Source organism: Anolis sagrei, chromosome 4 (genome assembly GCF_037176765.1).
Source record: "Anolis sagrei isolate rAnoSag1 chromosome 4, rAnoSag1.mat, whole genome shotgun sequence".
In the NCBI taxonomy this organism is placed as follows: Eukaryota; Metazoa; Chordata; class Lepidosauria; order Squamata; family Dactyloidae; genus Anolis; species Anolis sagrei.
In genome coordinates, this window is record NC_090024.1 from 113,199,745 (window position 1) to 113,214,580 (window position 14,836).

Below are 14,836 nucleotides of genomic sequence, written 5' to 3' on the forward strand. Positions count from 1 at the left end.
CGCATATTATCAATTTTGAATACAATGTTGCTTAAAAACATAGGACTGTTTTCTGATGTGGGAACGTACCCCTATTCTTTCTATGTTATTTCTGTCTCTGGGACCACATTTGTTGAGGAAGGAGCACATTGCCTTAATTTATGGAGGTATAGCTGTATTAAAATACTGTGTCCAATTCTGGGCGCTGCAGTTGAAGGGAGATGTTGACAAGCTGGAATGTGCCCAGAGGAGGGCAACTAAAATGATCAAGGGTCTGGAGAACAAACCCTATGAGGAGCTGCTTAAAGAGCTGGGCATGTTTAACCTGCAGAAAAGAAGGTTTGAGAGGAGACATGTGAGGGGAAGTCATAGGAGGAGGGAGCAGGCTTGTTTTCTGCTGCCCTGGAATTAGGACATGGAACAGTGGCTTCAAAATACAGGAAAGGAGATTCCACATGAACATTAGGAAGAACTTCCTAACTGTGAGAACTGTTTAGCAATGGAACTCTCTGCCCCAGAGTGTGGTGGAGGCTCCTTCGTTGGAAGCTTTTAAATAAGCTGGATGGCCATCTGTCAGGAGTGCTTGGAATACGATTTTCCTGCTTTTTTGCAGGGGTTGGACTGGATGTCCCACGAGATAGATTTATTTATTTATTTATTTATTTATTTACAGCTTTTATATTCCGCCCTTCTAACCCCGCAGGGGACTCAGGGCGGATTACAGTGTACACATATATGGCAAACATTCGATGCCAATTTTTGACATACAAACATATACAGACATACACAGAGGCTATTTAACTTTTTCTGGCCGGGGAGCTTTTTCTGGCCAGGGGAGCTGTCGCTTTCATCGTCCATCTGCGATGCTGATGAAGCACTTCCGCATTCCCCGCATGCTTCCCCGCTGGAATGCTTTGCTGGAATCTTCTTTATGGCCTCATAAATTAATTAATTTAGCCTTCCCACACTTTAAGATGGTACCTTATTTTCCTACTTGACAGATGCAACTGTCTTTCGGGTTGCAAAGGTCGACAACAGGCTACACAATTGGTTGGAAACCCACTCCAACCCGGGCTGGCTTCGAACTCATGACCTTTTGGTCAGAGTGATCTTAATGCAGCTGACAATCCCGGTGGCGCAGTTGGAGATCTCTTCCAACTCTATGATTCTATGTTGTTATTTTTTGAATATGATTTTGCTTGTATTCTTGTGGGTGCTTAGTATTTTTGAAATTGTATTTTTGCTCCCATTTTCACAGACTATTTATGGTGAACTGATTGCTTTGGAAAGTAATAGTGATGTAATGGGTTTGGCAATGTTTATACTCAATCGCTTGTTGTGGAATCCAGACATTGCCGCTGAATACAGGCACCCAACTGTGCCTCACCTTTATAAAGAGGGTAACTGCCTTTATTTGCTCTAACATAAGTTATTGTTATATGTATATTGTTGCATGTATCTTTGCATAAAATCTATTAATGTATGAACTCTTAACAGGTCATGAAGAAGCATTGTCCAGATTTACTCTGAAAAAAATGCTGCTACTTGTTTGCTTTCTTGATCATGCCAAAAGGTCTCGAATTATTGATCATGACCCTTGCCTCTTCTGCAAAAATGCAGAATTCAAGGTATTCCTTTTTTAAAGTCTTGTTTATGTTACACTTGTCCAAAATTAGTATAATTATAATCAAGCTAGTATGTTGTATAACAAAAGCAATAAGGCATTTTGTGGCACTTTGTTATTTAACCATGTTTTAGACTAGTGGTTCTCAACCTGTGGTTCTCCAATTGTTTTGGCCTGCAACTCTCAGAAATCCCAGCCAGTTTACCAGCTGTTAGGGTTTCTGGGAGTTGAAGGCCAAAACATCTGGGGATCCACAAGCTGAGAACCACTGGTCTAAAACAAGCATCTTTAAACTGCAGTCCTGCACAGGTTGAGAACCACTGTTTTTAGAGGATTAAACTTCACCTGTGTGTAAGCATCTGATGGAGTGTACTAATTAATGACAGCCAGTGTTGTATAAAACAGAAAAATTAGAAATTATGAGAGAAGGGGGAAATGCAGATTACAGTTTTTCCTGTATTGGGAGAAGAATGTTAAGTAGTGATGAGAAGTTGATTATTGCATGCTAATTAATTGAAGAATAGGCAGTTGAGAATATATTTCATTACTTGTGAAGTTTAACCAGAAATATTATCAATACACTGTGTTATAAATGACTAGCCATCCCCTGCCATGCATTGCTGTGGCTCAGTCTTGCGATCTGGAAAATAAAATAATGAGAAACTGTTGGTTTCTAATATATGCAATTTCTTTATGCTTGTGGATAAACAGTATTTCTTGTTGTTTCTTTATCAGTGTTGATGTAGAGATTATCTGGTTTGTCTACTCTGGAACATGAAACATATAATTGTCCTTCTTTAGGGGCCCCTTTCAAATCTATACCTGACATCTATATAAATAAAAATGTAATGTTCGTTTGTGATACCATCAGAACTCAAAAACCACTGGGAGAATTGACACCAAATTTGGACACAAGACACCTAACAACCCAATATATGTCCTCCACTCAAAAAAAATGTTTTTGTCATTTGGGAATTGTCGTTGTTGGGATTTATAGTTCACCTACAATCAAAGAGCATTCTGAACTCCACCAATGATGGAATTGGGCCAAACTTAGCACACAGGGCTCCCATGACCAACAGAAAAAACTGGAAGGGTTTGGTGGACATTGATCTTGAGTTTGGGAATTGTAGTTCACCCACATCCAGAGAGCACTGTGGACTCAAACAATGATGGATCTGGACCAAACTTGGCACAAATACTCCATATGCCCAAATATGAACACAGATGGAGTTTAAGGGAAATAGACCTTGACATTTGGGAGTTGTAGTTGCTGGGATTTATAGTTCACCTACAATCAAGGAGCATTCTGAACTCCACCAATGATGGAATTGAACCAAACATGGCATACAGGACTTCCATGACCAACAGAACACACTGGAAGGGTTTGGTGGGTATTGACCTTGAGTTTGGGAGTTGTAGTTCACCTACATCCAGAGAGCACTGTGGGCTCAAACAATGATGGATCTGGACCAAACTTGGCACAAATATTCCATATGCCCAAATATGAACACAGATGGAGTTTGGAGGAAATATCTATTTATATCTATAGCTGGATGGCTCTTTGTCAGGAGGGCTTTGATTATGTTTTCTTGCCCTGGTGAAGGGAGTTGGGCCGGATGGCCTTAAAACAGCATTGGGACCCCTGGGGGGTCGTGAGGGGGTGTCGGAAGGGTTGCCAAAGAACACCAGAAAATAAAGTATTTTCTGTTGATCATGGGGTTTCTGTGTGGGAAGTTTTCCCCAATTCTATTGTTGGTGTGGTTCAGAATGCTCTTTGATTGTAGGTGAATCAAACTTCCTCAAACTCCGTCTGTGTTCATATTTGGGCATATGGAGTATTTATGCTATGTTTGGTCCATATCTATCATTGTTTGAATCCACAGTGCTCTCTGGATGTAGGTGAACTACAACTCCAGAACTCAAAGTCAATGCCCATCAAACCCTTCTAGTGTTTTCTGTTGGTCATGGAAGTCCTGTGTGCCAAGTTTGGTTCATTTCCATTGTTGGTGGGATTCAGAATGGACTTTGATTGTAGATGAACTATACATCCCAGCAACTACAACTCCCAAATGACAAAATCAATTTTTTGAGTGATGGTCACTCCTTGCGTTAGTAGGTGTCTGGTGGCCAAATTTGGCACCAATTTCTCCAGCGGATTTTGAGTTATTATGTCACTCATTATGCACAGAGCATTTATATATATATATAGATTGTTACCTATAGCTGTGATTGAGTTAAAAATAAATTGGAGAGGTGAGAGTTTTTATATACATTGTATTCTAATGTTTGGAGTGTTTCTTTAGAATGCCTTATTGGATTGTAGCTCTGCATTTAAACAGTGATTCATTTCTTTTTCTGTAGGCTAGCAAAGAGATGTTGCTTGCATTTTCCAGAGATTTTCTAAGTGGAGAAGGTGACCTTTCTCGCCATCTGGGATTTCTGGGTTTACCAGTCAGCCATGTACAAACTCCACTGGATGAATTTGACTTTGCTGTAACAAATCTCGCCACAGATTTGCAATGTGGCATTCGTCTTGTGTAAGTTTTGGGTAAACGTTATTCTTTTTAGGATTAAAATAGATGAAACCGATTACTTTTAACATGTGATTTTCCTATATTTTTAGGAGAGTGTTGGAACTTCTGTCATCAGACTGGAGTCTTTCCAAAAAATTAAGAATTCCGGCAATAAGCAGGCATCAGAAACTCTATAATGTCAACCTTGTTCTTCAAGTATTAAAAGATCGTGGGATTAATCTGAATGATGAATATGGTACGAACTGAAAAGTAATTTCATGATCAATTATTTTTAAAAGTATAGGGCTGTTGCTAATGAATAATCCCTTTGATTAATTTCTAGGTGTAACAATTGATGCAAAGGATATCGTGGGCCGGCATAGAGAGAAAACATTTGCTTTACTCTGGAAAATAGTATTTGCTTTTCAGGTATTGAATGAAAATATTGGGACAATATTGAGAATGTTTAGTATATGTGTTGGAATGGTTATAATCGTAACATCAAAAATGCATTGTTTTCAACGTGATTATAAAATATAAATATATTTATAGCCCATCTTTCTCTGGAGATGAGAAGAGATTTCTTACATAGTTTAAAAACGAGTTAAAATTTTGATTCTAAGGCTGGATCTACATTGCCATATGATCTAGATTATTAAAGCAGATAACCCAGGTTGTCTTCTTAGAACTGGATTATGAGTTTACACTGCCATATAATCCAGCCCAAATAATCTGGATTGTATATGGCAGTGTAGATGGGGCCTAAATCTAATGATAGTGTTAAATGTCAGATGATTAAAATGGTTAAAATAAATCAAAATGTGTATTATAATATGGCTGTGCATTGGATGAAAAGTCAGTGAGGCTATATACTCGGTGAACATACATCAAGGTCAGTTAATGCAATACTGTTTTACCTTGCTGCATGGAACTCTGTATGTCATATAACTGAGAGACAACAGCTATGCAGTTATAATTAGCAATTGTAGAATATAATATGCAGCATGAAGAACTTGTATTTCTATAAAAAAGATGTGAATGAGCTGAACCTTGAAAATATGCATGTATATTTATCAACACATTCTTATCACTTCAATATAATAAATGGTTTGGTCTTCTATCCACTTGAAAAATGATTTTGTGCTTTTATAAAACAAAATAATAGTAAGAAAGAATCATTCAAGGAGGCCTTATTGACCTTTCTATTTTGATTATAGGAGTGAATATAATTTTGTCAAATTATTATAGAATTGTCTCAGAACTCTAAATTTCAAAGGGATATTAGCACTATACAGTGGTAGCAATTAAATATAGCTTTTTCAATTTTAGTCCTAATTAGAGCAAACCCACTGAATTAATAGAAAGTTAATAAGTCAGTATTTCGTCTTGTCAGTTTAGTGAATTTGCTATAGTAGGAATATGTGATGGTGTTAAAACCTTGAAAGATTTTAAAGTTGTTTTGAAAATATTAATCTTATTTATTTGTTATTTGTCGTGTCAGGGCAACCAGTAAATTATATTACATTTCTAACAGAAACAAAGCAAACAAACAAACAGACAAAATACAAAATTTGTGAGTTTGGTAGTTGATTAAATGTCCTTTGTCCAGTAGCTGGCCACTTGGAGTGCTTCTGGTGTTGCTGCAAGAAGGTCCTCCATTGTGCATGTGGCAGGGCTCAGGTTGCATTTCAGTAGGTGGTCAGTGGTTTGCTCCTCTCCACACTCACATGTCGTAGATTCCACTTTGTAGCCCCATTTCTTGAGGTTGGCTCTGCATCTTGTGGTGCCAGAGCGCAGTCTGTTCAGCGCCTTCCAAGTTGCCCAGCTTTCTGTGTGCCCAGGGGGGAGTCTCTCATTTGGTATCAGCCATTGGTTGAGGTTCTGGGTTTGAGCCTGCCACTTTTGGACTCTCGCTTGCTGAGGTGTTCCAGCGAGTGTCTCTGTAGATCTTGGGCCACAATACTTAGCGAGTCATCTAATTAAAAAATATTAAATATGCAAGTTTAACTTTCTGAAAATAACAATAAAAATTCCTACATAAGACAAGTATTTTTAAAATATGTCTGTGTTCTTGCTTAGGTGAATGTTTCCCTTGACAAGGATCAAGTAAAAGAAGAAATCAATTTCTTAAAGAACTTGTATATCTCAAAAATAAAGACAGCATCTGGGGAGTTTTCTGTTTGTAATGATGTGAGAAAGGAAAGTAACTTTTATTCATCTGAAAACTGCAGCGAAAATGTAAAACTCTTGATGGATTGGGTGAATGCTGTCTGTAGTTTTTATAATGTCAAGGTAAGAAATTTACCATCTTAAACAATTTCTAAAACATTGCAGCTGTTCTTTTCTATGTTTGAAAAGTGTATTGGACTGTTTGATAGGCCAACATTTCAGTTCATTGGTTGATAGAAGCTTACATTAATTAACAGAAGTGATCTTGCTGGAAAGGCATATTCAAACCTTTCAAAATTATTAATGTGTTGTGTTACTTTTCTATGAAGTGAAAATTTAAATACTTAAAATAGTATGTAAGGTTACATACTATTACAAAGACTGCTTACGAGATATCGTGTCTGCTTTCTTACATGTTATTGATGTTGAAGTTATGTGATAAGTTATTGGTTGCTTTTCGTTCTAACTGCTTTTGATACGCTTTTGAAATGCATTCTGTAAAGCAAGATATGGCAGAATATGAGTAAACATATGGTTTAGATAGGCCTCCTATAAATCAAATACAAACTGTGCTACTGTTGGGCTGATTTGTTCTAGCAGTCTATCTGAACTATTTTGCTGGCAGGTTATATAACAGAATACATACTACCTTTACTTGGTTAATTTTTCTGCCAATCAGTGTAAACAACATAGTAAACTAAATGGGTAAATGTTTCAATTTGGTATGTGGCATTTTCTTCTATTCCCATAAGATAGTTTTCATCAGGATGTCTGTTTTGATCCCCTTATTTTCACTCCAGTTAACTAACGTTAAAGGAAATAATTGGGTTATGCTTGCCATCCTCAGTTTTTGTCATTGGCTTTTAGAGATAGTTTTGGTCAATTTTGTAAAATGGGAATTTGTAATCTTACCTCCTCTAGTGCCTATGAAATGTTTACATCCATTTAATAATATTGTCCCAATAAGGGACTTTATATAATATTCATTATAGAATTGAGGTGAACAATTTTGAAAAGATACCGGGATTACATTTGCCCTTCACAAGACTTTGGGGAGTTGCCCCCTCCTCTGTATTCATTCCTGAAAGAAAAATACATAGAAAATAAATCTCCTAAATGCCTACTAAGAGACATTGAGAATTTGTCACCATATTTTGGGAAGTTGCAGGGCATTTCAAAACCAGGAGAAGCAACAAGAATTGAGTTGAAGTCATTTCCTGTTTGTTTTATTTCTTGAAAACATGTTTCGTTAGCATACATTGGTCTAGACTTGGTCCAAAAAAGTGGTCAAAATACTCCCACTTCCACACCAGATTGTTAGTATTGTTGTTTGTGTCAGGAGTGACTTGAGAAACTGCAAGTCCTTCTGGTGTATGAGAATTGGCTGTCTGCAAGGACATTGCCCAAGGGATGCCCAGATGTTTGATGTTTGACCATCCTTGTGGGAGGCTTCTCTCATGTCTCCACATGGGGAGCTAGTACTGACAGAGGGAGCTCAAGCCGCTCTCCCCAGATTTGAACCACTGTCCTGTTGTTCAACAGTCCTACCAGCACAAGGCTTTAACCAGTTGTGCTACCGGGGGCTCCAGGTATTTTGTTGACTCTTCATCTCAAAACTCTGAACCTCTCTCACCAATTTGATGTATATATTGAATAGCACAAAGACAAAATATAACCCTAAGGGACTCCACAGGCCAATAACCAAAGTTCCCAAGCTTGATGTTCTGAGTTTACCCTTCCAAGAAAGAAAAGAGCCATGTAAACAGCACCTCCAAGTCCTTTCTCAATAGAGGTTCAGAAGAATGAACCATTCAGTGGTATTGGATGCCATTGAGAGGTCTAGCAAGGATAGACTGTCCAGTTCCTTGTGTGGATCAAGATGACCAAAGCTGTCTCTCTTCCATAATCAGCCCAGGAACCTCTAGAGCTGGGTGGTCACTACATGCTCCAATACCTGCCCAGGAGTGGTGTGTTAGACAAAGCGTGATAATTATCAGTTATAGAGAGAATGGAGGATGACTTTCTCAGCAAAGTCTTCACAACCGCAGGGAAGTTCTACCCTCTTCCCCCGACTCAGTCAGACCACTTCTGGTCCATCTAATGCAACACTACTGCAACTGTCATTGACAGCAGGTATTTCCACAGTTCTCATTTACTCTTTCTTTTCAAATTAGGTAGAAAACTTCACAGTATCCTTCTCAGATGGAAGGGTTCTATGTTATCTGATTCATCATTATCATCCATGCCATGTGCCTTTGGAATCTATATGTCAGCGCACGACTCAAACAGTAGAATGCACTAGAAATGGTACAGTTGCACTGAATTCATCATCAGAGTCTGATGCTTCTCTAACTCTACTAAATGAACATTTTGACCAAAGTGAGTTCATTAAGATCCTATAAGCAAATAGAAAATACTTGAAACTTGTATCAGATTCACAACCTTCAGTCTTTTGTTTCCTTTCGTATACAGCTCTCAGCACTTCAGTGCTTTATAAAGAGCTACTTGACAATGAGAAGAAAAACTTCCAACTGATCAATGCTGCAGTTTCTCATCTTGGTGGCGTTCCAGAAATGATTCACCATTCAGACATGTCTAATACAATCCCTGATGAAAAGGTAATCAGTTGTGTTTATAAATTTTAAAATGGTTTTGTTATGTAAGCACCTACTAAGTTTGTATATCTAATGTTTTCTCTTTTAGGTAGTCATCATTTATTTGTCGTTTCTGTGTTCACGACTTCTAGAACTTTCTAAGGAGATTCGGGCAGCTCGGCTGATTCAGTCTACTTGGAGGGAATATCGAAGGAAAATAAAACTTGCTCAGGTATTCCATTTTGTTGACAATTGTAAACAGAATTGAATCTACAGGAGATGAAAGGGGTGTTTGTTCCACGTGCCAACCCGGGCCCTTCGTTCCTCAGGGGAGGTCCTCCTTTCGCCTCTACCAATCTCACAAGCTCGTCTTGTGGGCACAAGGGAGAGAGCCTTCTCTTCTGTGGTCCCCCGACTTTAGAACTCTTTACCTGGGAAGATTAGGAAAGCCCCTTCACTGGAAACATTTAAAAAGAACCTCAAAATCTGGCTTTTCCACTGCGCCTTTGACGAGTAGGTGCACAACATGATATTTTACACCCCCTCAACATTTTCGGCTAATGGAGTTTGTGCCCTCCAAATAGGATGTTCTGCCCCACAACTCTGTGTGTTTTATGAGTTCCATTTAAACATCCTACTCCCATTTTATCTCATCATCATTTATTAATTGTTTTTTATTCGGAATATGTGGTCCGTCCATTGTCATCTCTATCGTGATTGTGTCTATTGGAATTGATTATTATTATTATTATTATATTATTATTATTATTATTTTAATGTCATTTTGATAATGTTGTTGTTGCCTGTTGTATATGCTTTGATTTTATTGCTGTATTATGTTGTCCGGGCTTGGCCCCATGTAAGCCGCTCCGAGTCCCCATCGGGGAGATGGTGGCGAGGTAGAAATAAAGATTATTATTATTATTTGTGTTCAATATTGTGAAATATTTTCTCTTCTCAGATCAAGCAGCAAACATTGAATGCAACAGTTGTACTTCAGAAATACTGGAGGAGATGTTTGGCTCAGATGAAACTTCGGAAATTAAAAAAGTCAAAACAGGAGGAAACTGAAAAAGCAGTCCGTGAGGTTCTCCAGGTATGATTGGGTTCATGTTGTTCATTCGTTCAGTCATTTCCGACTTCGTGACTTCATGGACCAGTCCACGCCAGAGCTCCCTGTTGGCTGTCATCACCCCCAGTTCCTTCAAGGTCAATCCAGTCACTTCAAGGATACCATCCATCCATCTTGCCTTTGGTCAGCCCCTCTTCCTTTTTCCTTCCATTTTCCCCAGCATCATTGCCTTCTCTAAGCTTTCCTTCCTTCTCATGATGTAGCCAAAGAACACATGATATGGCTTCATAGAAGCTTACTATATCAAAGTATCTGAATTTCTCAGCTACCTGAAATTACAGGGAGATTTGGCATTGCTGTTCCAAGAGATTTTTTAAAAAAAATGCTTTAGGTCTAGCTTCTTTGTTTCTTTAATTTTTTAAACAAAAATTGGATTTATTGTTGAAGGCTTTCATGGCTGGAATCACTGGGGTGTTGTAGGTTTTTCGGGCTATATGGCCATTCTCTAGTAGCATTCTCTCCTGACGTTTCTCCTGAAATCACAACCTCCAACCTCTGAGGATGCTTGCCGTAGATGCAGGTGAAATGTCAGGAGAGAATGCTTCTAGAACATGGCCATATAGCCCGAAAAACCTACATCCAACACAAAAACTGGATTCTTGCTTTTTAAATCATTCTAATAGTGGTTGTCGTACTTTTCATGATTCTTATGATTTTATTGCTTTAGACATGTGGTGTAATAACTGATTTCCTTTCTTCCCCCATCCCCTTTGCGTTTCAGAAACAGCATGACGCTGCTGTTGTCCTTCAGTCTTGGTACAGAATGAAGAAACAAAGGAAATTTTTCCTAAGGATGTCTAGTGCTGCTGTAGTTATTCAGAGATTTTACCGTACCTACAGAAAGAAAACCTCTCCATTTCGGAAATTCTTAGAAGCTACAAAGGCAGCTGTGTGTTTGCAAGCAGCCTATAGGGGTTATAGACTACGTAAGATGCTTCGACACCAAAATATAGCTGCTGTGAAGATCCAGGCTGCGTTCAGGGCTTACACTGCTAAAAAGAAATACCAAACTTTGATTCAAGCTTCCTGTGTGATTCAGAAAGGATATAGGGCCTCTAAAACCAGAAGGCAATTTCTGAAGACAAAAGCAGCTGTGACTTTCTTGCAAGCAGTAGTACGTGGCTGGCAAGTCAGAAAATGGTTGAAAGAGCAGCATGCTGCTGCAGTCGTTATACAGTCTACATTTAGGAGGCACAGGGCCCTGAAAAGATACAGGATCTTGAGAAATGCTGTTCTCATACTACAGCAACGTTACAGGGCCAAAATGTCAAGCAAAAAGCAACAGCAGGAATACATAGTGCTTCGTAACAAGATCATTCAACTTCAAGCAGCTTGGAGAGGGAGTCTTGTCAGGAGACAAATCCAAAAACAACACCAGGCTGCTGGAATCATCCAATGCTTCTATAGGACACATGTCAGTCATCGAAACTTTAAACGTTTGAGAGGAGCTGCTGTCACAATTCAGAGAAGGCACCGGTTTGTTGTTCTGGCTCACAGACAAAGGCAGGAATACCTTGCTTTGAAAGAAGCAACTATTAAAATCCAAGCAATTTACAGAGGTGTGAGAGCAAGGCAAAAGCTGAAACGCCTACATCAAGCAGCAGTTTGTATCCAAGCTACGTTTAGGATGCATCAGTGCCATGTTAAGTATTCAGCCATGAAACTGTCTGCTACTGTAATTCAGAGAAAATACAGAGCTTTTTTCACAGGAAGAAAAGAACGAGAGAAATATCTGGAGTTAAGAAAGTCCTGTATCATCCTTCAGGCTGCCTACAGAAGTATGAAAGTTAGGCAGGAGCTGAAAACTCTACACCATTCTGCTACTTCTCTTCAGTCATTTTATCGAATGTATAGGCAACGGAAATCTTTCCAAACGTTGATTGCAGCAGCAAAACTGATTCAGCAGTGGTATCGTGGTTGCAAAGATCGAAATGTTGAGGTGCACAAATACATGCAAGTGAAAATGTCTGTCCTTCGAATCCAGTCAGGATTTCGAGGCATGAAAGTAAGGCTTCATTTGAAAAAGATGCATATGGCTGCCACTGTCATTCAAAGGAGATTTAGAACTTTTCGACAGAGGCAATGTTTTCTGTCTCTTAAGGCCGCCGCTGTGACAATTCAGAGGAGATTCAGAGCCACACTGCTGTCAAAACAGCAATGCAAAGAGTATCTCCGTCTCCGTAAAGCTGTTGTCAAAATGCAGTCTGCCTTCCGAGGTCAGCAAGTCAGGAAGTTAGTGAAACAAATGCATGCCGCTGCTATTGTTATCCAGGCAGCTTTTCGAATGCACATATCTTACACTCAGTATCAAGCTCTGAGGCTTGCTTGTATTACAATACAACAGTATTATAGAGCATACAGGAAGACTAAAGATGTGAGAGAACTGTACTTAAAACAGCACCAGTCTGTCTTAGTCCTTCAAGCTGCCTACAGAGGTATGAAATCACGACTTCTCTTAAAGAAGCAGCACAGTGCTGCAACAATTATACAGAGTAATTACCGAAAATATACACAACAGTGTTACTATAGAAAGCTGCAGTGGGCAGCCAGAGTTATTCAGAGAAGAGTCAGAGCCAACAAACTCTGCAAAACTGCAATCCAGCAATATTTCTGTGTTAGGAGAGCCACCATTTGCATTCAGAAAGCTTTTCGCAGGATGAAGGCCAGACAACATCAAAAAAGGCGACAACAAGCTGCTGTTGTACTTCAGCGAAGTTTTAAAATGCAGAGAGAACGTAGAAAGTATCTCACTCTAAGAGCAGCTACTATACTCCTTCAGAGACAATACCGAGCATTGATTTTAGCAAGGAGACAGACCCACGAAAGCAATTCTGTTAGTGCAGCAGTTTGCATCCAATCTTTCTATAGAGGATTTAGAGTAAGGAAGGAAGTTGAGTGCATGCATTTTTCAGCAAGGGTGATTCAGGCATCATTCAGAATGCATAGAACTAGACTCTCATACCAGAGGCTGAGAAAGGCAGCTGTCACCATACAGAATTACTACCGATCTTACCTAAAAGGGAAACATCAGCAAAAAGCATACCTGGCTATTCGGAGATCTGCTATAGTTCTGCAGGCTGCTTACAGAGGTGTGAGAACACGACAAGAACTGAAAACCATGCATAGTTCGGCCATTGTCATTCAGTCTTTTTATCGCATGCACGTGCAACGCAAACATTACAAGTCAATATGCTGGGCTGTGATAACTATCCAGTCCACCTATCGTGGTGCAATAGGACGCAGAAAGGCAAAGAGGGTGCGTGCTACAAAGATTCAATCTCTTTGTAAGGTTACACAGACAGATCAGCTTTCCACTGAAGCTCTGATATTGCGGAGGATGCATATAGTACAGTACCAGAAACATTGGGAGGCTGCACTTTTAACACAACAGTATTACCAGTCTTACTTGACTATGAAATATGAGAGAGCAGCTTATCTACAAACTCTGAAGAATATCATAGTTCTGCAAGCGGCTATTCGGGGTTTCCTTGAACGCCAAAGGCTTCACAGAATGAAAAGAAGTGTAATAAAAATTCAGGTAAAGAACAGTAAACTTTATTTATTTATTTATTTATTTCGAGTACTTCTACCCCGCCCTTCTCAACCCCCGGAGGGGGACTCAGGGCGGCTTACAAAAGGCACAATTCGATACCTACACAATAATACAGATACCGTATAAAACAGCAATTAAAACAGTTATAACAGTTAAAACAATCGATATGTAACATAATCATAAAACTAATCTCATGCTCAGCGTTCGCCATTCAGAGTCCATACTTGAAAGTAGGTGGGAGTATGGATGCAAATATTTGACTTTGAATGCAGGGACATGGTGTAAATATTCACGTCACTTTAACTGCCATGGCTCAATGCTTTGGAATTATGAGAGTTGTAGTTTTACAAGGTCGTTAGCTTTTTTTGGAGAGGGGGGAAGAGTATTGGCATTTTTGCCAAAATTCAAATCTCAGGATTCAATAGAATTGAATCATGGCAGCTAAAGCTGTGTCAAACGATTAATTCAACAGTATTAGCACACCCTATATCAGGGGTCCTCAAACTAAGGCCCGGGGGCCAGATACGGCCCTCCAAGGTCATTTACCCAGCCCTCGCTCATAGTCAACCAAGTCTGAAACGACTTGAAAGCAAACAACAACAATCCTATCTCATCAGCCAAAAGCAGGACTGCACTTCCCATTGAAATACTAATAAGTTTATATTAGTTAAAATTGTTCTTCATTTTAATTATTGTATTGTTTTAAGTGCTTTTTTACACTACAAATAAGATATGTGCAGTGTGCATAGGAATTCATGTTCTTTTCAAATTATAATCCGGCCCTCCAGCAGTTTGAGGGACTGTGACCTGGCCCTCTGTTTAAAAAGTTTGAGGACCCCTGCCCTATATTACCCTCACCTGTGAGGACAAATAATTAGAGTGATTTCTCTTTGCTGTGGTGGAAAATGAATATTCCTTCATATAGCATTCATCCTATACTGTACATGGAAGTGTTGTGGAGGACTTATTCTTCGGGAGAGGGGTGGTTCCATCAGTCTCACAAAAGCTGAAAGATAAAGACATTCTTTACAGAATAATGTGGAACACTTTGGGATATTACTGGAGTAAACATTGTAAGAAAGCCAGGGTTTTTTTTTACCTGGGAATGATCCTGCCATAATGGAAGTCTGATAGTTTTCTCTTAAATTGATTACCTTACCAACTAGTTGTGATCTCTTCCGAATTGTCATTGGAGGTGCTTCATCTCTGAAAGATTTATATTTCAAGGGATGATTTATATGATAACAAGAATCTATTAATATTATTATC

At 39.1% G+C, this 14,836-nt stretch overlaps 1 protein-coding gene across 1 annotated transcript in view; it reads left to right on the forward strand.

Annotated features, from left to right (window-relative positions):
• Window positions 1-14,836, forward strand: part of ASPM (assembly factor for spindle microtubules) — a 48,327-nt gene that overhangs the window by 18,688 nt on the left and 14,803 nt on the right. The window contains exons 8-18 of the mRNA XM_060774547.2: window positions 1,238-1,379; window positions 1,477-1,607; window positions 3,968-4,143; window positions 4,230-4,375; window positions 4,463-4,548; window positions 6,199-6,411; window positions 8,463-8,667; window positions 8,761-8,906; window positions 8,992-9,114; window positions 9,844-9,978; window positions 10,736-13,552. Of these exons, the coding sequence (XP_060630530.2) occupies window positions 1,238-1,379; window positions 1,477-1,607; window positions 3,968-4,143; window positions 4,230-4,375; window positions 4,463-4,548; window positions 6,199-6,411; window positions 8,463-8,667; window positions 8,761-8,906; window positions 8,992-9,114; window positions 9,844-9,978; window positions 10,736-13,552 (4,320 nt within the window). The remainder of the gene's footprint in view (window positions 1-1,237; window positions 1,380-1,476; window positions 1,608-3,967; window positions 4,144-4,229; window positions 4,376-4,462; window positions 4,549-6,198; window positions 6,412-8,462; window positions 8,668-8,760; window positions 8,907-8,991; window positions 9,115-9,843; window positions 9,979-10,735; window positions 13,553-14,836) is intronic.